The following is a 14,429-nucleotide window of genomic DNA, read 5'->3' on the forward strand; positions in this document are numbered from 1 at the left end:
GAAGGGGATGTTTCTATACACACTCCATCCCCTTCCACTCATTCTGAAAGTCCTGTTCAAAATTCAACAGGACAACCCAGAAATGTTGCTGGTGAGTGACTCCCCTTTAGCCAAGAAAGCATTGGTTCCCTCTGCTCCTGTGTTTACCCAAGGGCAATCACCACAAGTTACCTCAGAGTGTGGACCTTCTCACACAAGACAAAGGAACTCTCATTCATCCCCACTTGTTGACCTTTCAATTGACTCTGTGGGTGATAGAGCTTTAATTCCTTTTAGATACCTGTTCCTTGAGGACGTGGTAAAGGTCCTGCATGAGGCCAGAAAACCCAACACCAGAAAATCTTACTTATCCAAGGGGAGGATATTTTCACATTGTTGTCTCTTTCAAAACCAGGATCCACTATTAATGGAAGTCCCCTCAGTTCTACCTTATCTATGTGAATTCCTCAATGCTGGCTTGACTTACTCTTCTGTGAAGGCCCACGTGTCAGCTCTCTCTCTCTAGCTTTATCCCCCCTCTACCTATCAGATTTGAGGCTAAACAATTTCTTAAAGGTGTCCTTCACATTAGATCTCCCAGGAACCTATCCCTCCTCCCTGGTATCTTAATTTTGTACTGGAAAAGCTGACTCTTCCCCCTTTCTAGCCAGCTTTATTAGCTTCCCTGCAACATTTCTCCTGGAAAACTGTACAACTACTACCTTTCACTTCAGCCAGACGTGTGTGAACTTCAGGCCCTTATAGCCTCTCCTAACCTTTTGGTTTTTCATAAAGACAGGGTGTCCTTGTGGACTAACCCTTTTTTTATGCACAAGGTAGTCAATGACCTGTCACTCAACCAGTCCATTCATTTGCCTACCTTCTTTCCTTTTCCCAGAATTCAGGTGAGAAGGTGCTGCACACCCTGGGTGTGTATAGACAACTTATATTTTATTTAAACAAAACTAACTCTATCGGGAAATCAGACCAGTTTTTTGTTTCCTATCATTGCATGACTCTGGGATTGCCTGTTTCCAAGTAGACTATTTCTACTTGGATTTCTAAGGCTATTTCCTTTTGTTATCTGAATTATGATAAGAGCCTTCCCTCTTCTGTAAAGGTTCACTCCTCTAGGGCTGTAGCTTCATCCAGTGCTTTCTTCAAGGGACTAGATACTAGCTCCATTCTTGAACTGGCTACATAAACTTCTCTGCATACCTTCACCAACATTGCAAATTGGATGGCAAATCTAAGTCTAGAGCAAGTTTTGCCAGAGCCATACTCCATGGCTTTCTGGAGAGATCTACTTCTTCAACCTCCACCCTCTCCTCATGAGATTTTGTACTCTCCTTCACGTAAAGTAAAGAATACTGCAACAGATGAACAGAAGGACATAGAATAGCTGTGTGAAATCTTGTAGATGTCCTCTTCACTGTTGCAGTATTTCAGTCCCCCCTTCCTTCCCCATGGCTTTTGGCTTTTCACCTTGGATGTTCATATCCTACTTTCTTAGGCTGGCATTCCTCCTAGAGCATTCAGTTCTGAGGAAGGTATGTACATGCATCGCTTTTATGGCCAACGTATGATAGCAGCCTACGTGCGACATACCACACACCTTACAGTATCGTATGACTTTTGTATACCGTCTGATGTCAGGTGGCCTGCAGTGGGAAAATCCCCCATGTAAAGAATACTACAACAGTGAAGAGAAGGACCTCTACCATTATGGCAAGATTGTACACAACTATTCTTTCTTTTTGCTTCAGCAAATATTCTTTAACATGTAATAATCAAGCTGTACAGCAACATAATAAGCTGTACTTTTTGCTTAATATTCCTTAATATGTTTTATGTATTATTTGTTGTGTTTAGCTATTGAGGTATAAATAGTAAACAGAATGGATGCATCCAGACTGGCTTCTGTGTATCTGTGAAATGCCACCTGCTCAGCAGGTGAGTCGTAGTACTGAGGAGCTCATACATCAGACAGACTAGGTTGAGTTTGGAGTGTACGGCTTTTGGTTAATGGCTGAAACAACTAAGCAGAATATAAAATGAGCGGCTAGGTAGAGCAGGTGGGAGTAGACAGAGGTAATGTGACAGATTCAGTTAGGTTAAATAAAGCACTGAGATGTAGATAGACTAGAGAACATCAAGAAACTGTAGAAATTGTTTATAAATATTATGGGTTGAAGTGGTTTTGCTTGATCAGTAAGGAGGGAATGAACATTATTACTGTTTATGGAAGGATTGCAAGGTGGATAATGGGAAAAAAGAGGAATTTTGATTTACAGCTTGCATAATATGTGTTATGGAGTCTTTGCTGAGTTTAGTTATTGATGTATAAAAATAATTGAATAGATTTGGAAAGTATTTGCATCATGGATATGCCTATAGCCATGCTTTAATCAAAAGTAGTAGATTTATTAATGCAGTTTCTAATTCAGTAACTCATGAAGACAGTTCACTGTCGGCTGCAATGGCATATCATTGCGTATTGTTTCAGATGCCTTACTGCATGATTGTCTGTACATACATGTAAACATATTCCCTGCATTTCATTACACATTAGTCCTTTTATGTATCTAAATCTAGCCCAGGAAACAAGAAGAAAAACATTAGAACATGTTTTCAAGTAATGAATCCTACTGGTATATCATACTGAAAAATTTAAAAGCAATATTGTCATTTTACTAGGCTTTTATTTTGTAAGTGTTCAATGTCTATCTTGGATTCTTCATGGAATATTTTAACAAATGTAAATTATAGAACTAGGAGTTTTAGAAAACTTTTCCCAAGCAGCTATTAGACTGCTTCACTGCAATGAGAACAAAATGTCCTTTTTTGGTCTACAAAGCATACAGAAGCAAGTTGTTTGGGACGCGAGTTAGAAATGATGCTAGGCCACTGTACAAGGAAAGTGCTAAATATGTGCTGAGTGATCTAAGGAATGTTGCTGAATACAAAAGGAGATGTTAGTAGTCCCATGAAAAGCATATCAAAAAGACAACAGAGAAGAAATGACAGCAAACTAAAGCAAAGAGAAACATATCCTTTATATGATGCATCATACCTCTCAACTTTACAGATTTTCACAGATTATCTAGATTTTTGCCTCATATTTTTAGCCTGTTCCTCATAAAGTTTTGCGGTTTTCTGGAAAATCACTAATGACTGAAATCTGTAAATAATGACACACATTTGAGTTTCACACTTTATATCCTTCAGAAAATGCATGCTAATATAAAAATATAAGAACAACGTTTAAAATTTCTCCCTACGTTTTGGGCCTTTGTCCCCCATTACTTTAGGCTTTGTCCAGATTTCCTGTGGTAAGAGGTTGAAAGGTATCTGTGCTGTACGAGGACCACCAAATTATGAGGAGAATATCAGGTTTAGAGAAGATTAGAAAAGTAGTAAATTTGTAATTTGAGTTGACAATGTCTGCATAAACTGTAGCATAAAACAAGAGCATGCAGATTGTCCACATTAGCTGAAATTGTCTTATAAAAAAAGCAAACTATTAAATTAGAACAAAAGTACATTACATGCAAGTATTCAAGAGATGCTTATCTTTGTGGCAATCTGTAGAAAAAAATGTCAGTTTAAAAGAATGGCACTTAACACTGATGCCTTACAGAAACATAGGTATTGGATAAGATCATCTTCTGCACTGTTACAGTTGACTGGCATAGAAATTGGTAAGGCAGTACAGTTTTGGAAGAGTACCATCTATGGAGGAGGATCCATACAATTTGATTTTTTTTCTTTTGTTAGTAAGAGTTGAATACTTCAGACTGAGAGGGGCTCAAGGCCTAGTGTACACATAGGGCACTAAGGGTGAGATTAATTTTATATGAGGGTATTGAGAGTGTCTATAATTACACATCTAAAGCAGATAATAAATTACCGAGCAATGGTCAATGGTGATGAGTTGGATCTTCAGTTTGGCGGAGATACATTACCAAGTGACAGAGGGCTTTTGATACCAGTCAAGAAAGCTTTGGAATTGTGGGTGTTTGCCTGCAGCGTGCTAATGTATTGCTACCTTTTATGGTGTAAAAGAATATTCCATTTGTTTCAGGCCTGTCTGTATTGCATTAAAATGCATCAGTTGTGAAAAGATTATGTATTTTCCACTGTTTATAACACTCTGATACAGCTCTCTTCATATGTGGTATAGTCAAAAAAATATCAGGACTTAATTCTAAGTATTTCAAGAATTAATTATTTATAAGAATCAACTATTGGACTATCATGAAGTGAGTTTTTTTTTGTTTTTATTTTGTTTTGTTTTGTTTAGGAAGAACTAGACTAGTTGTGAATAAGTTGGCTGTATATATTAATACAGATGTTTTTGACATTATGCACAAAGGTGGGGCATCTACAGTCCCTAGAATCTTCAGAACTTTAAGTCTCACTAGTCTCATGTGCAAAGCCATGGAAATAATTATCATGGAAATGCTCAGTAATGACATAGGACACATTTGGACACTGTTCCCAACCCAGTTTGGTTTTGTCAAGGGCAGGTCATGCCTACTCAACTTAGTGGATTTTGAGATGCTAACCAAAGCAATGGATGAGGGGAAAACAGTTCACAATACCTACCTTGACCTGGCCAAGGAATTTGGCACAATACCCCACTAAGGCATTGTGGACAAACTCAAGAGGTTTGGTATAAACCCGTATGTCACCCAGTGGGTAGCCAACTGGCTCACAGACAGGACTTGGAAAATTAGAACTGGGGACTCTACCTCTACAAAGAGGCCAGTCACAAGGAGAATCTGTCAGGAACTGGTCCTGGGACTGCTCCTTTTTTGGCATTTACTTCTCTGAAGTTAAGGTCAATGTCAAGGGCCTCTGGCTGACCAAATCTGCAGACAATTTCAAATTAGGAACTGTCATAGAATCCTCTATTAACTCTAATGTTCTCCAGAAAGAAAACAACTATTGTCAGAGACATGGACTAAAAATAAATGCCAAGAAATGCATAATAGTATCATTTGGGAAGTCATCCACCCCTGGTAACTATCATACTGACAACACACTCTTAAGAGATGATCCACTAGTCAGAGACTTGGGGACACAGACAGTCAGCTTGTCCTTGACCATCACATGTCTACAGTAGTACAGTAGTGAGGAAATTATTCTACATTGTGCAACTTAAAAACAAAGATATGGCATCAAGGTCCAGTGAGGTCATTGTTCCTCTGTATTCAGCATTCATCAGACCTATCATTGAGTTTGGTAACCATGCATATTCAACATCTGGAACGTCCACAGAGGTTCCTCTCTAAAGGAAAACAGGGCATAAATAATATGCCCTAAACTGACCACCTCAAATCCATATCCCTGTATTCTGTCTCCTACAGGCTTTTGAGGGGGGATCTATGCCTGGCATACAGGGCATTATCAGACCCCACTCTGATGGACCTCATGCATATACACAAAACAAACAGCACCAAAATTACCCATTTAAAGACTTAAACCTTGACTGTAATATAAATCAGACCTGCTGGAGAGACAGGCATGTACCCCAGAGACTACTCCCTCTGTGAAACAGACTCCCCATCCATGTGAAGCAGAGTTCCTTCCTACCTCAATTCAAGTGTAACTTAGACAATTGGATGGAGGCACAAGAAATTTTTCCCTGGTTTGGCAACTATGTCTCTAATGGACATAGGCAGCCAGTAAATGGTTCATCTCACAGGCCTCTACTTGTAAATGTTTCACCTCCTAAGCCTCTGCTTGCACTTATCAAGGGTACCAGAACTTGTCAAAGATTTAAGAAGTATGGATAGGCTTAAAAGGGCCTTGTGGTCATTTGCCTAGTACACAGCTATGAACCTATGTCTTTCTACAATTGTTGATAGCATATGAATTTTAGCAGCCTTCCAGATTTCCAGTCTGAGGAGTGGCCACTGATGCTGTCTGACATAATACTAACAGCTGAGATATTGTTAAGGGAAGTGGTCAGAATTCAGTCAGCGTGGTTTCTTTCCTTGTTGACTTACAGAGTCTTGTTGTTTGACTGACAAGCTGTGCAAAACCAAAAATATGAATTTTTGGATCATTCTGTTGTATCTAGATAAGATTTACAACATATAGGATGATTGTTTCACAATGTGTATTGGAAATGAGTCACGGAAGTGAAGATTGCATTTAATCCAGTTAATATATTGGAAGAAAATACAAAGACAGTAGTCTTAACTATTTTGAAGGGATATTCTGAATGTGATACATTGTGATTGTTTTCTGTCCTCTGGGCTATTTGAATTGAACTCTATAAGCATGGCAGCGGTGCTTTAAGCAGTACTATTGCCTGCAATTAAGAAATACCCTAGACATACTCTTAGGATGCACATCTGCTGACATATCTTGTGTTTACACTTTTTGCTTCATCTTATCAGGAATAAAGCATGCTGAGAAGTTTGCCTGAATGTGTGTCCATTTATGTTAATTTTATTAATATACAGATTAGCCAAGATGCAGATTTATCTGGATACTTAAATCGTGAGCTGTATTTGTCCAGACAAATTCATAGGTCTAATTCATAAAAAAAATATATAAATAAAAACCCTCAGACAGAATTAATGTGTGATCTAATTTAAACTGTGTACAAAGGCAGAAGTAAGGGAAGAAGCAATGTTTCCTGCTTTCTGGTTGGTGACATATGTGATGATAGAAATGTACCATTCTGCTCAAGTAAAGATTTTTAACCTCACAGGTAAACATTGCTATGTTTTGTATTCTGGTAATCTGTTGTTTAATACACTATATTTTTGTTTAGTTGTTCAAGACATGTTCTCACCACGACAGAAGCTGAAGCTATAGAAGCTGATGCCCTAAATACCTTCCTTTACAGCTATATTTTGTAATCTTTTCATGATTTTCAGGTAAATAATAAAAAGGCATATATTATCCACAGTTCTTGTAAAACATACATCACTAAAATTAACGGTACTTACGTATTATCACAACCACATTTTCACCGTAATACTGGTTGCTTCCAGATAGTGAAATCTGGCCATTAAATGTTTTAAAAAGATCATGCAATGTGTTTTCTTTCACAGCGAAGGCTCCTTTATGCAGGGGATATCAATAAAAAAGGGGAAACTTAGTGACGCTTTTTAGGTATGCAGTAGACTGGCAGCATGTCATAAGAAACCCAGCTTGGTCGGCAAAAACACTGTTTGGAGCACTCCTGACTGCAATTTCGGACAACTGCCTGTCCGCATTACTTACTGCAACTTTATCACTGAAATGTTTATTTCTAAGTATGTTTACAAACTGTGAAAACATTAATAATTTACCAAAACCATCATTCCTGTATCTGTGTGTTCCTTCTCAGATGGATTCCTTCCACAGAATGAAAATAATCCGTTCGTCAGTAACAGAACAGCCATGACGAATCAAGCGTGAAAATAGGAAGAGGAGTTTTTCAATTTTTTTCTCTTCCTGAAGGTAATCCAAACTTATTCTTCAGCAATAAAAACTTTGAATAACACCTTACAGTGTTTCCTACACTCATTTTGATTTCAGGATACAAATTTCGCAACCGCGAAAATGTGGTTGCGATAATACGTAAGTACCAAATTAACTAATAACTCTGCGCAGTTCCAGAATATTACTTCCATTAGAGTTCTGTGAATGACTGAACTTCTAAATCCTTAAATACATTTTATGTGAATTAGAATTTGAAAATCTACATTTATACTTTATGAGTCAGCCTTTTCAAAGTCATTTTTTTGAATACCTCTAAACTATACAAATTTTTACAGAATGTCCAGATTTTTCTTCACATTTTTTGTCTGTTTCTCATAAAATTATGTTTTTTCTAGCAGACCATTAACAAATCATTGAGGGCTGAAGCCAGAAAATAATGACATACTTTTAAGTTTCAGACTTCATACCCTTCAGAAAATTCAGGGTAATGCAAAACCTTTTATTCTATCAACTTTCTAAGTTTGTAAGAGCAGTATTTAAAAATTGTCTCTATTTTTGGGTCTTTGTCCCCCCCATTATTTATGGCTTTGTCCAGATTTCTTGCTCTAACAGGTTGAGAGGTATGTTTTTATGTCATTACACTGCAGAGACTTGGTAAAATATGTGGTAAAAGCAGACATACAAAGCAAAACCACTGCAACTTTGGATGCTGTTAGTGTTGATACTTTTTCTATAGGTCACATCTAAACAACTAATAGACAGCATATCAAACTTTATAATAAGTCATTATCTAAAAGTGTGTACATAAGCATTGAATGACATCTTCAGTACAAAAATGTAATGTTACATTGTCTCTAATCACAAAGACATACATTTGTTTGACTTGAACATAAAATTTTATACAGAAAAGTACATTAAACGTGAACGTCATGATATTATATTACATTTGTTGACATTCAGCTACATTTTGGATTAATGCACAAAACTTGAATCCTAAACATGCAGTATAGCTCTAATGAGGCAGATAAACTGTCAGTGATATCAGACAGATTCAGGACATATCATCTTTAAAAATTACTACACAATCAGGTTATTTGACTGATATTTTCCCTACTTTACTAACATACCTTTTAGTGGCACCCATCACAAGTATTATAATTCAGTCCAGCTGATTTTTTGTCTATATAACCAGTGACAATTGTAAGTTGCCTTTCATCCCCACCTGCCCTTGGCCTCCGTATGTTAGCTTTCCAGTCTTGACCATTCATTCTGTCTTGTTAATGATCATCCATATTTCATATAACACCATCCTTCATGTTTGTTCACACCATTGTGACATCTCCCTTACTGAGCTGCTGTGTCAGTTCTGCATTCAGCTGAGGGGCTGATAAAAGGTTTCCAGCTTCTGATGCATGGGCTATGGCACTTAATGTTAGCTTGCTTCCCTCTAACACACTTCTGCAAGGTCTATTGCAGCTGTAACACAGTTGTCACTGTGGTTGCAACATCACTGGAGATGATATAAGGGTGGCAACGGCAATACAGAAGTGGTCTCCTTTGTACGATGGGGTTTGCCAGAATGAAGAACCGATTGATTTTAACTGATATTTTTAAACATTTCACATTCAGAATCAGTCTGTCACAGCCTATTTTTCCTCGTCAAGTCAGTCTGAGAAAGTTCCATCTACAGTTCAAAGTGGGGGCTCAAATTATTTAAATATTTCTGTAGGGGGACAATTTATTCTGCAGTTCAGATAGAGTGCATTGGGCTTCTGAGTGCTGCTGATCGATACAGTTCACAGCTACTTGGTTTTCAGCATTTAGTACAGTGTTAGTACTTTTTTCTCATAATCATGCTAAAGCAGCATCTTTTATGTTAGCCACCCCTTGTAATTGGTTCATAAAAGCTTTTAGACATAGAACATCACAGAAACAAATAAATGTAAACCCAGTTCCCTTTTACATTGCTAATATTAAATGCTCATACAAATAAACTAATAATAAATTTCTATATCTCCCTGCAAAAAATACCTTGTCATAAGTCCAGCTTTATAAAGGTATGTTAAAACATTGGAAACCTTAAAGTGTTTTAGTTTAATTATGTAAATGCATATGTATTAAACAGGCAGATCTTATTCAGAATGCAAAATATACTGTACAGTTCTTTAAAGCTGGGCAGTTTCAAGCTCTTCCACAAACAGGGACATACTCTTATGATGGAAGAAGTTTTCTTATTTTTTCCACTTCAGCCTGCAAATGAAAGAAATAAAAAAATGTTTAAATTAATATGGAGTATTTTTGTAGTACCGTCAAGAAGCCAAATTATACTAGGAAGCATTTATACAAGTTTAGATAAATTACTTAAACCCGTTGCTAGAAGCAAGATAATGCATGCCCATCATATTTACATTATGACAGTTAATTACTTTTTTGCAAGGTAATGGACTTAGAAATTGCCTCCTAAAATTTTAATTATATAAAATATTCACATGGCTAAGAAGTCTATCCAAAATATATGTATCTCTATCTATCTATCTATCTATCTATCTATCTATCTATCTATCTATCTATCTATCTATCTCTCTTTATATATATATATATATATATATATATATGTGTGTGTGTGTGTGTGTGTGTGTGTGTATGTGTGTGTTTCTATCTATATATCTACCTATATATCAAGGCTGGCACTTAAATCCAATTGCTAATAGGTCTGCTGGCCACCAAACTGATCACCTTTTTAGGTATACCATTGGTAAACAGGATCAACTAAAAAAAAAATCTTATAAATTTTCTCTTCTCTCATGTACTGTATTGCATTATGGAGTTTTTCTCCCTGGGCCTCCGCTGAAAATGGACCTGTGTCCAGTCGGACTTTCCCAGTAAACAAATGTAAAATAAATAAAAAATAAATAACCAGTTCATCAAATGCAACCTGCTGTAAGAGCACAAAGTGAATATTTACTGCTGTCATGGATATGGGGGTTCAACATCCATACCTAGACTAAGACTATATACTGACTACTTATAGAACTGACTCTTTGGGGTAGAACTTCAAGCTCCTTTTTCACTGCTGTCATTGTGAATGAGAGTATCTTTGTGTACCTTTTACCTATGGTAATGGCTTTTCAAGCAAATTACTTTCACAAGCGCGCGCACACACACACACACACACACACACACACACACACACACACACACACACACACACACACACACACACACGCACACACACAAAAACAGGAAGTCCTGGTAGAATTTTCCACTTTGCCATAGCTTTCTTCCTGGCAAAATAGTACTGCCACCACCCTAATGTGGTAATGACCACAGTGTTATCCTACTACTTTTAGTTAATGGTGAAATCATAATCATAATAATAATAATAATAATAATAATAATAATAATAATAATAATATGCTCAAGCAATTTGTTTATGTAGCTAGACACCTCAGCTTGCCAATTTATAGTGATAAATAATACATTTCCTCAGATATTAAATAATGTATAACTAAATAACAGCACATGATCTTAAAAGTGAATAAATAAAAACTTTACTTAAACAATAATGAAGTCAAGATAGAGCTGATACTAATTAAATGTGCAGATGTAAATAATGCATAAGGAATGTAAAATAATATGTTTAGTACACAGAATATCTATGAAAACCTCTAACTGAACTAAGTATGCATAGGTGACTCTAACTAAGATAAACATTAGAAGGTTAACTGCTGAATTGCTAAAATAAACAAGCATATTGCAGATTTTCACAGCAAGCTAACATAGACATGGTCAACTCAATATCTTCAAGCAAGACTGAATGACTACTGGTTTCAGCTCGCTCACACGTGCTTTCTCTATCTCTCTCTCTATATATATATATATACATATATATATATATGTGTGTGTGTGTGTGTGTGTGTGTGTGTGTGTGTGTGTGTGTGTGTGTGTGTGTGTGTAATATATATACAGTAGATATAAAAAGTGTACACCCCTGTTAAAATGTCAGGTTTTTGTGATATAAAAAAATGGGACCACAATAAATCATTTTAAAACTTTTCTCACCTTTAATGTGACCTATAATCTGTACAATTCAATTGAAAAACAAAAAAAATCTGTTAGGGGAAAAATATAAAAAATAAAAAACATACAATAAGCTGGTTGCATAAGTGTGCACACCCTTAAACTAATACTTTGTTGTGCGTGCACACCCTTAATCTAATACTTTGTTGAAGCACCTTTTGATTTAATTACAGCATTCAATCTTCTTGGGTACACATCTGCCATCAATTAAAGATACTCTGATTAACCCCAAATAAAGAAAAGCTGTCCTCATAGGATTCTCCTGACATTTACTCAGTTGCCTGATACAGCAAAAGCCATGGTTCAAAGAGAGCTTACAAGGCATCAAAGGGATCTCACTGTTGAAAGGTATCAGTCAGGAGAAGGGTACAAAAAAATGTCCACAGTATTGGATATACCATGGAACACAGTGAAGACATTGATCAAAAGTGGAGAAAATATGGGACAACAGTGGCGTTGCAAAGAACTGGACGTCCCTCCAAAATTGATGAAAAGACAAGATCAAAACTGGTCAGGGAGGCTGCCAAGAGACCTACAGCAACACTGAAGGAGCTGCAAGAATTTCTGGCAAGTACTGATTGTGTACTACATGTGACAACAATCTCCCACATTCTCCATATGTCTGGGATATAGGGGTAGGGTTGCAAGAAGGAAGCCTTGTCTTATACAGAAAAACATCCAGGCTCAGCTACAATTTGTAAAACAATACATCACATCTCCGAAAAGCATGTGGGAAAATGTGTTATGGTCTAATGAGACCAAGGTTGAACTTTCTGGGCATAATTCCAAAAGGTATGTTTAGCACAAAAACAACACTTTGCATCAACAAAAGAACACCATCACCACGGTGAAGCATGGTGGTGGCAGTATCATGCTTTGGGGTTGCTTTTATTCACCTGGAACTGGGGCTTTAGTCAAGTTGGATGGAATTATGAACAGTTTCAAATACCAGTCACTTTTGGCCCAAAATCTTCAGGTTTCTGCTAGAAAGCTGAGATGAAAAGGAATTTCACATTTCATCATGACAATGACCTCAAGCATACATCCAAATCAGCAAAATAATGACTTCACCAAAAGAAAATTAAAGTTTTGGAATGGCTCAGCCAGATCCCAGACCTAAATCCAATAGAAAATCTGTGGGGTGACCTGAAGAGGGGGGTGCACAAGAGAAGCCCTCGCAATCTGACAGACTTCGAGCGCTTTTGCAAGGAAGAGTGGGCAAATATTGCCAAGTCAAGATGTGCCATGCTGATTGATTCCTACCCAAGAAGACTGAATGCTGTAGTTAAATCAAAAGGTGCTTCATCAAAATATTAGTGTAAGGGTGTGTACACTTATGCAACCAGCTTATTGTACATTTTTTTATTTTTTATATTGTTTCCCCCAACAGATTTGTTTGTTTTTCAATTGAATTGTACAGGTTATAGGCCACATTAAAGGAGAGAAAAGTTTTGAAATTATTTATTGTGGTCTTATTATTTATGTCACAAAAGCCTGGCATTTTAACAGGGGTGTGTACACTTTATATATCCACTGTGTATCTGTATATCTTTTTTCATAGAAAACAGGTTGTTGTCAAGCCATGTTATTCATGTTCAGAATCCTTTACCACAAACAAAAAATGATTTCTCACATTCCCGCCTTGTTTCTAACTGCTGTTTACATAATTATCTGATTGATCTGGAGCCTTGCACTGTTTTTTTAAGGGCAGGATTCAGGAAGCCTCCGTGTAAGAGTTATAACTCTTACACGGAGGCTGCAGTTAAACGGAGTGATGTCAGCATGCTCTGCATATTCATGAGAGCATGCTGAATCACACCTAAGTCTAACACGGTCCGTGTAAGACAGTAGGGGGCGTGTCCGTAGGCCGAGCCCTGCAAGCGGACACGCCCCCAGAAGAGTAAAAGTGCCCAAAGTAAACACCCACGACAGAGTCCACGGAAATGTGAATAAACACAACACAACACATGCCCCCACAGACTATGAACAGAAAATATATAAATGAACATGTGATATATTTTTTTTAAATTGTAAAGATGTTTAACCGTGAGTGCTCTCGTTTTGCTGGCGTGCCGTAGCGCAGCTACAGTTAGCAGTCAGTGGGAAAGCATATAAGAACTAAATATGCAAAGTAAGCCAAGAAGCAATAGCGTAGTGGTAGAGATGTCAGCTGAAGAGCAGGCATTCATGGTTCGAGCCCCCACAACACCAACTTTTATTTTTAGCAAAATAAGCATGAAACAAGTCCCTGACAAACATGTACACATATAAAATCACATTTTATGTAAAATGTAATGAACTAGTCCATTTATTTTGAAGAAATGTGAGGTAACAAAACAATAAAAAAATGCCAGATGTGCCTATAGCTGAGCTACAGTTTAACAAGGTGAGTGCATCTGCCCGTAGGTGAGCAGTGGTTTAACAGGTGCAAAATGAGTGCCCGTAGGTGAGCAGTGGTTTCACATGCTGAAACTGTGTGCCCCTAGCTGAGCTGAGCGTACTATGCGTGCTGACAGCCAAATGAGGCGTAAGCCAGCGCACCCCGTTTGCGCTAACAAGCTAACCGATGGGCAACGTTGAGCAAGCTGTAACAAAACTGCCTTTACACAGACACACCCCCTAGCCTGTCTAGACAGTCATAAAATATAAAAAGCAGTGGCCAGGTTCGAACCCAGGATACCATGCACCATAGTCAAGTTACTGAACCACTAAGCTATGACAGCTGTACTCAGAAATGCAGTAATAGCAAATATATAGGAATGAATAGAAAGTGGAGCATGACAAAGCAGGTTTTGTGAAGTGGATACAATTCCAAAATGGCCAATCACAGATAAGTGTGGGAAAAACGGCATATATAAGCCCCATAGGCGGGAATACACAGCATAAACAATTGTAGAACTGACTTGCAGCCAGAATGTCAGGTG

The 14,429-nt window shown here is 37.4% G+C and overlaps 1 protein-coding gene across 2 annotated transcripts in view; it reads right to left on the reverse strand.

Annotated features, from left to right (window-relative positions):
* Positions 1-8,298: 8,298 nt before the first annotated feature.
* LOC122792261 (CD2-associated protein-like) overlaps positions 8,299-14,429 on the reverse strand; it is a 1,538,751-nt gene continuing 1,532,620 nt past the window's right edge. For both annotated transcript variants that reach the window (XM_044060012.1, XM_044060011.1), the window contains exon 16: positions 8,299-9,675. In XM_044060012.1, coding sequence (XP_043915947.1) covers positions 9,637-9,675 — 39 coding nt within the window. In that variant the 3' untranslated portion in view covers positions 8,299-9,636. The remainder of the gene's footprint in view (positions 9,676-14,429) is intronic.

The sequence above is a fragment of the Protopterus annectens genome, chromosome 1.part2 (genome assembly GCF_019279795.1).
Source record: "Protopterus annectens isolate FY-2018-M chromosome 1.part2, PAN1.0, whole genome shotgun sequence".
Lineage (NCBI taxonomy): Eukaryota > Metazoa > Chordata > Ceratodontiformes > Protopteridae > Protopterus > Protopterus annectens.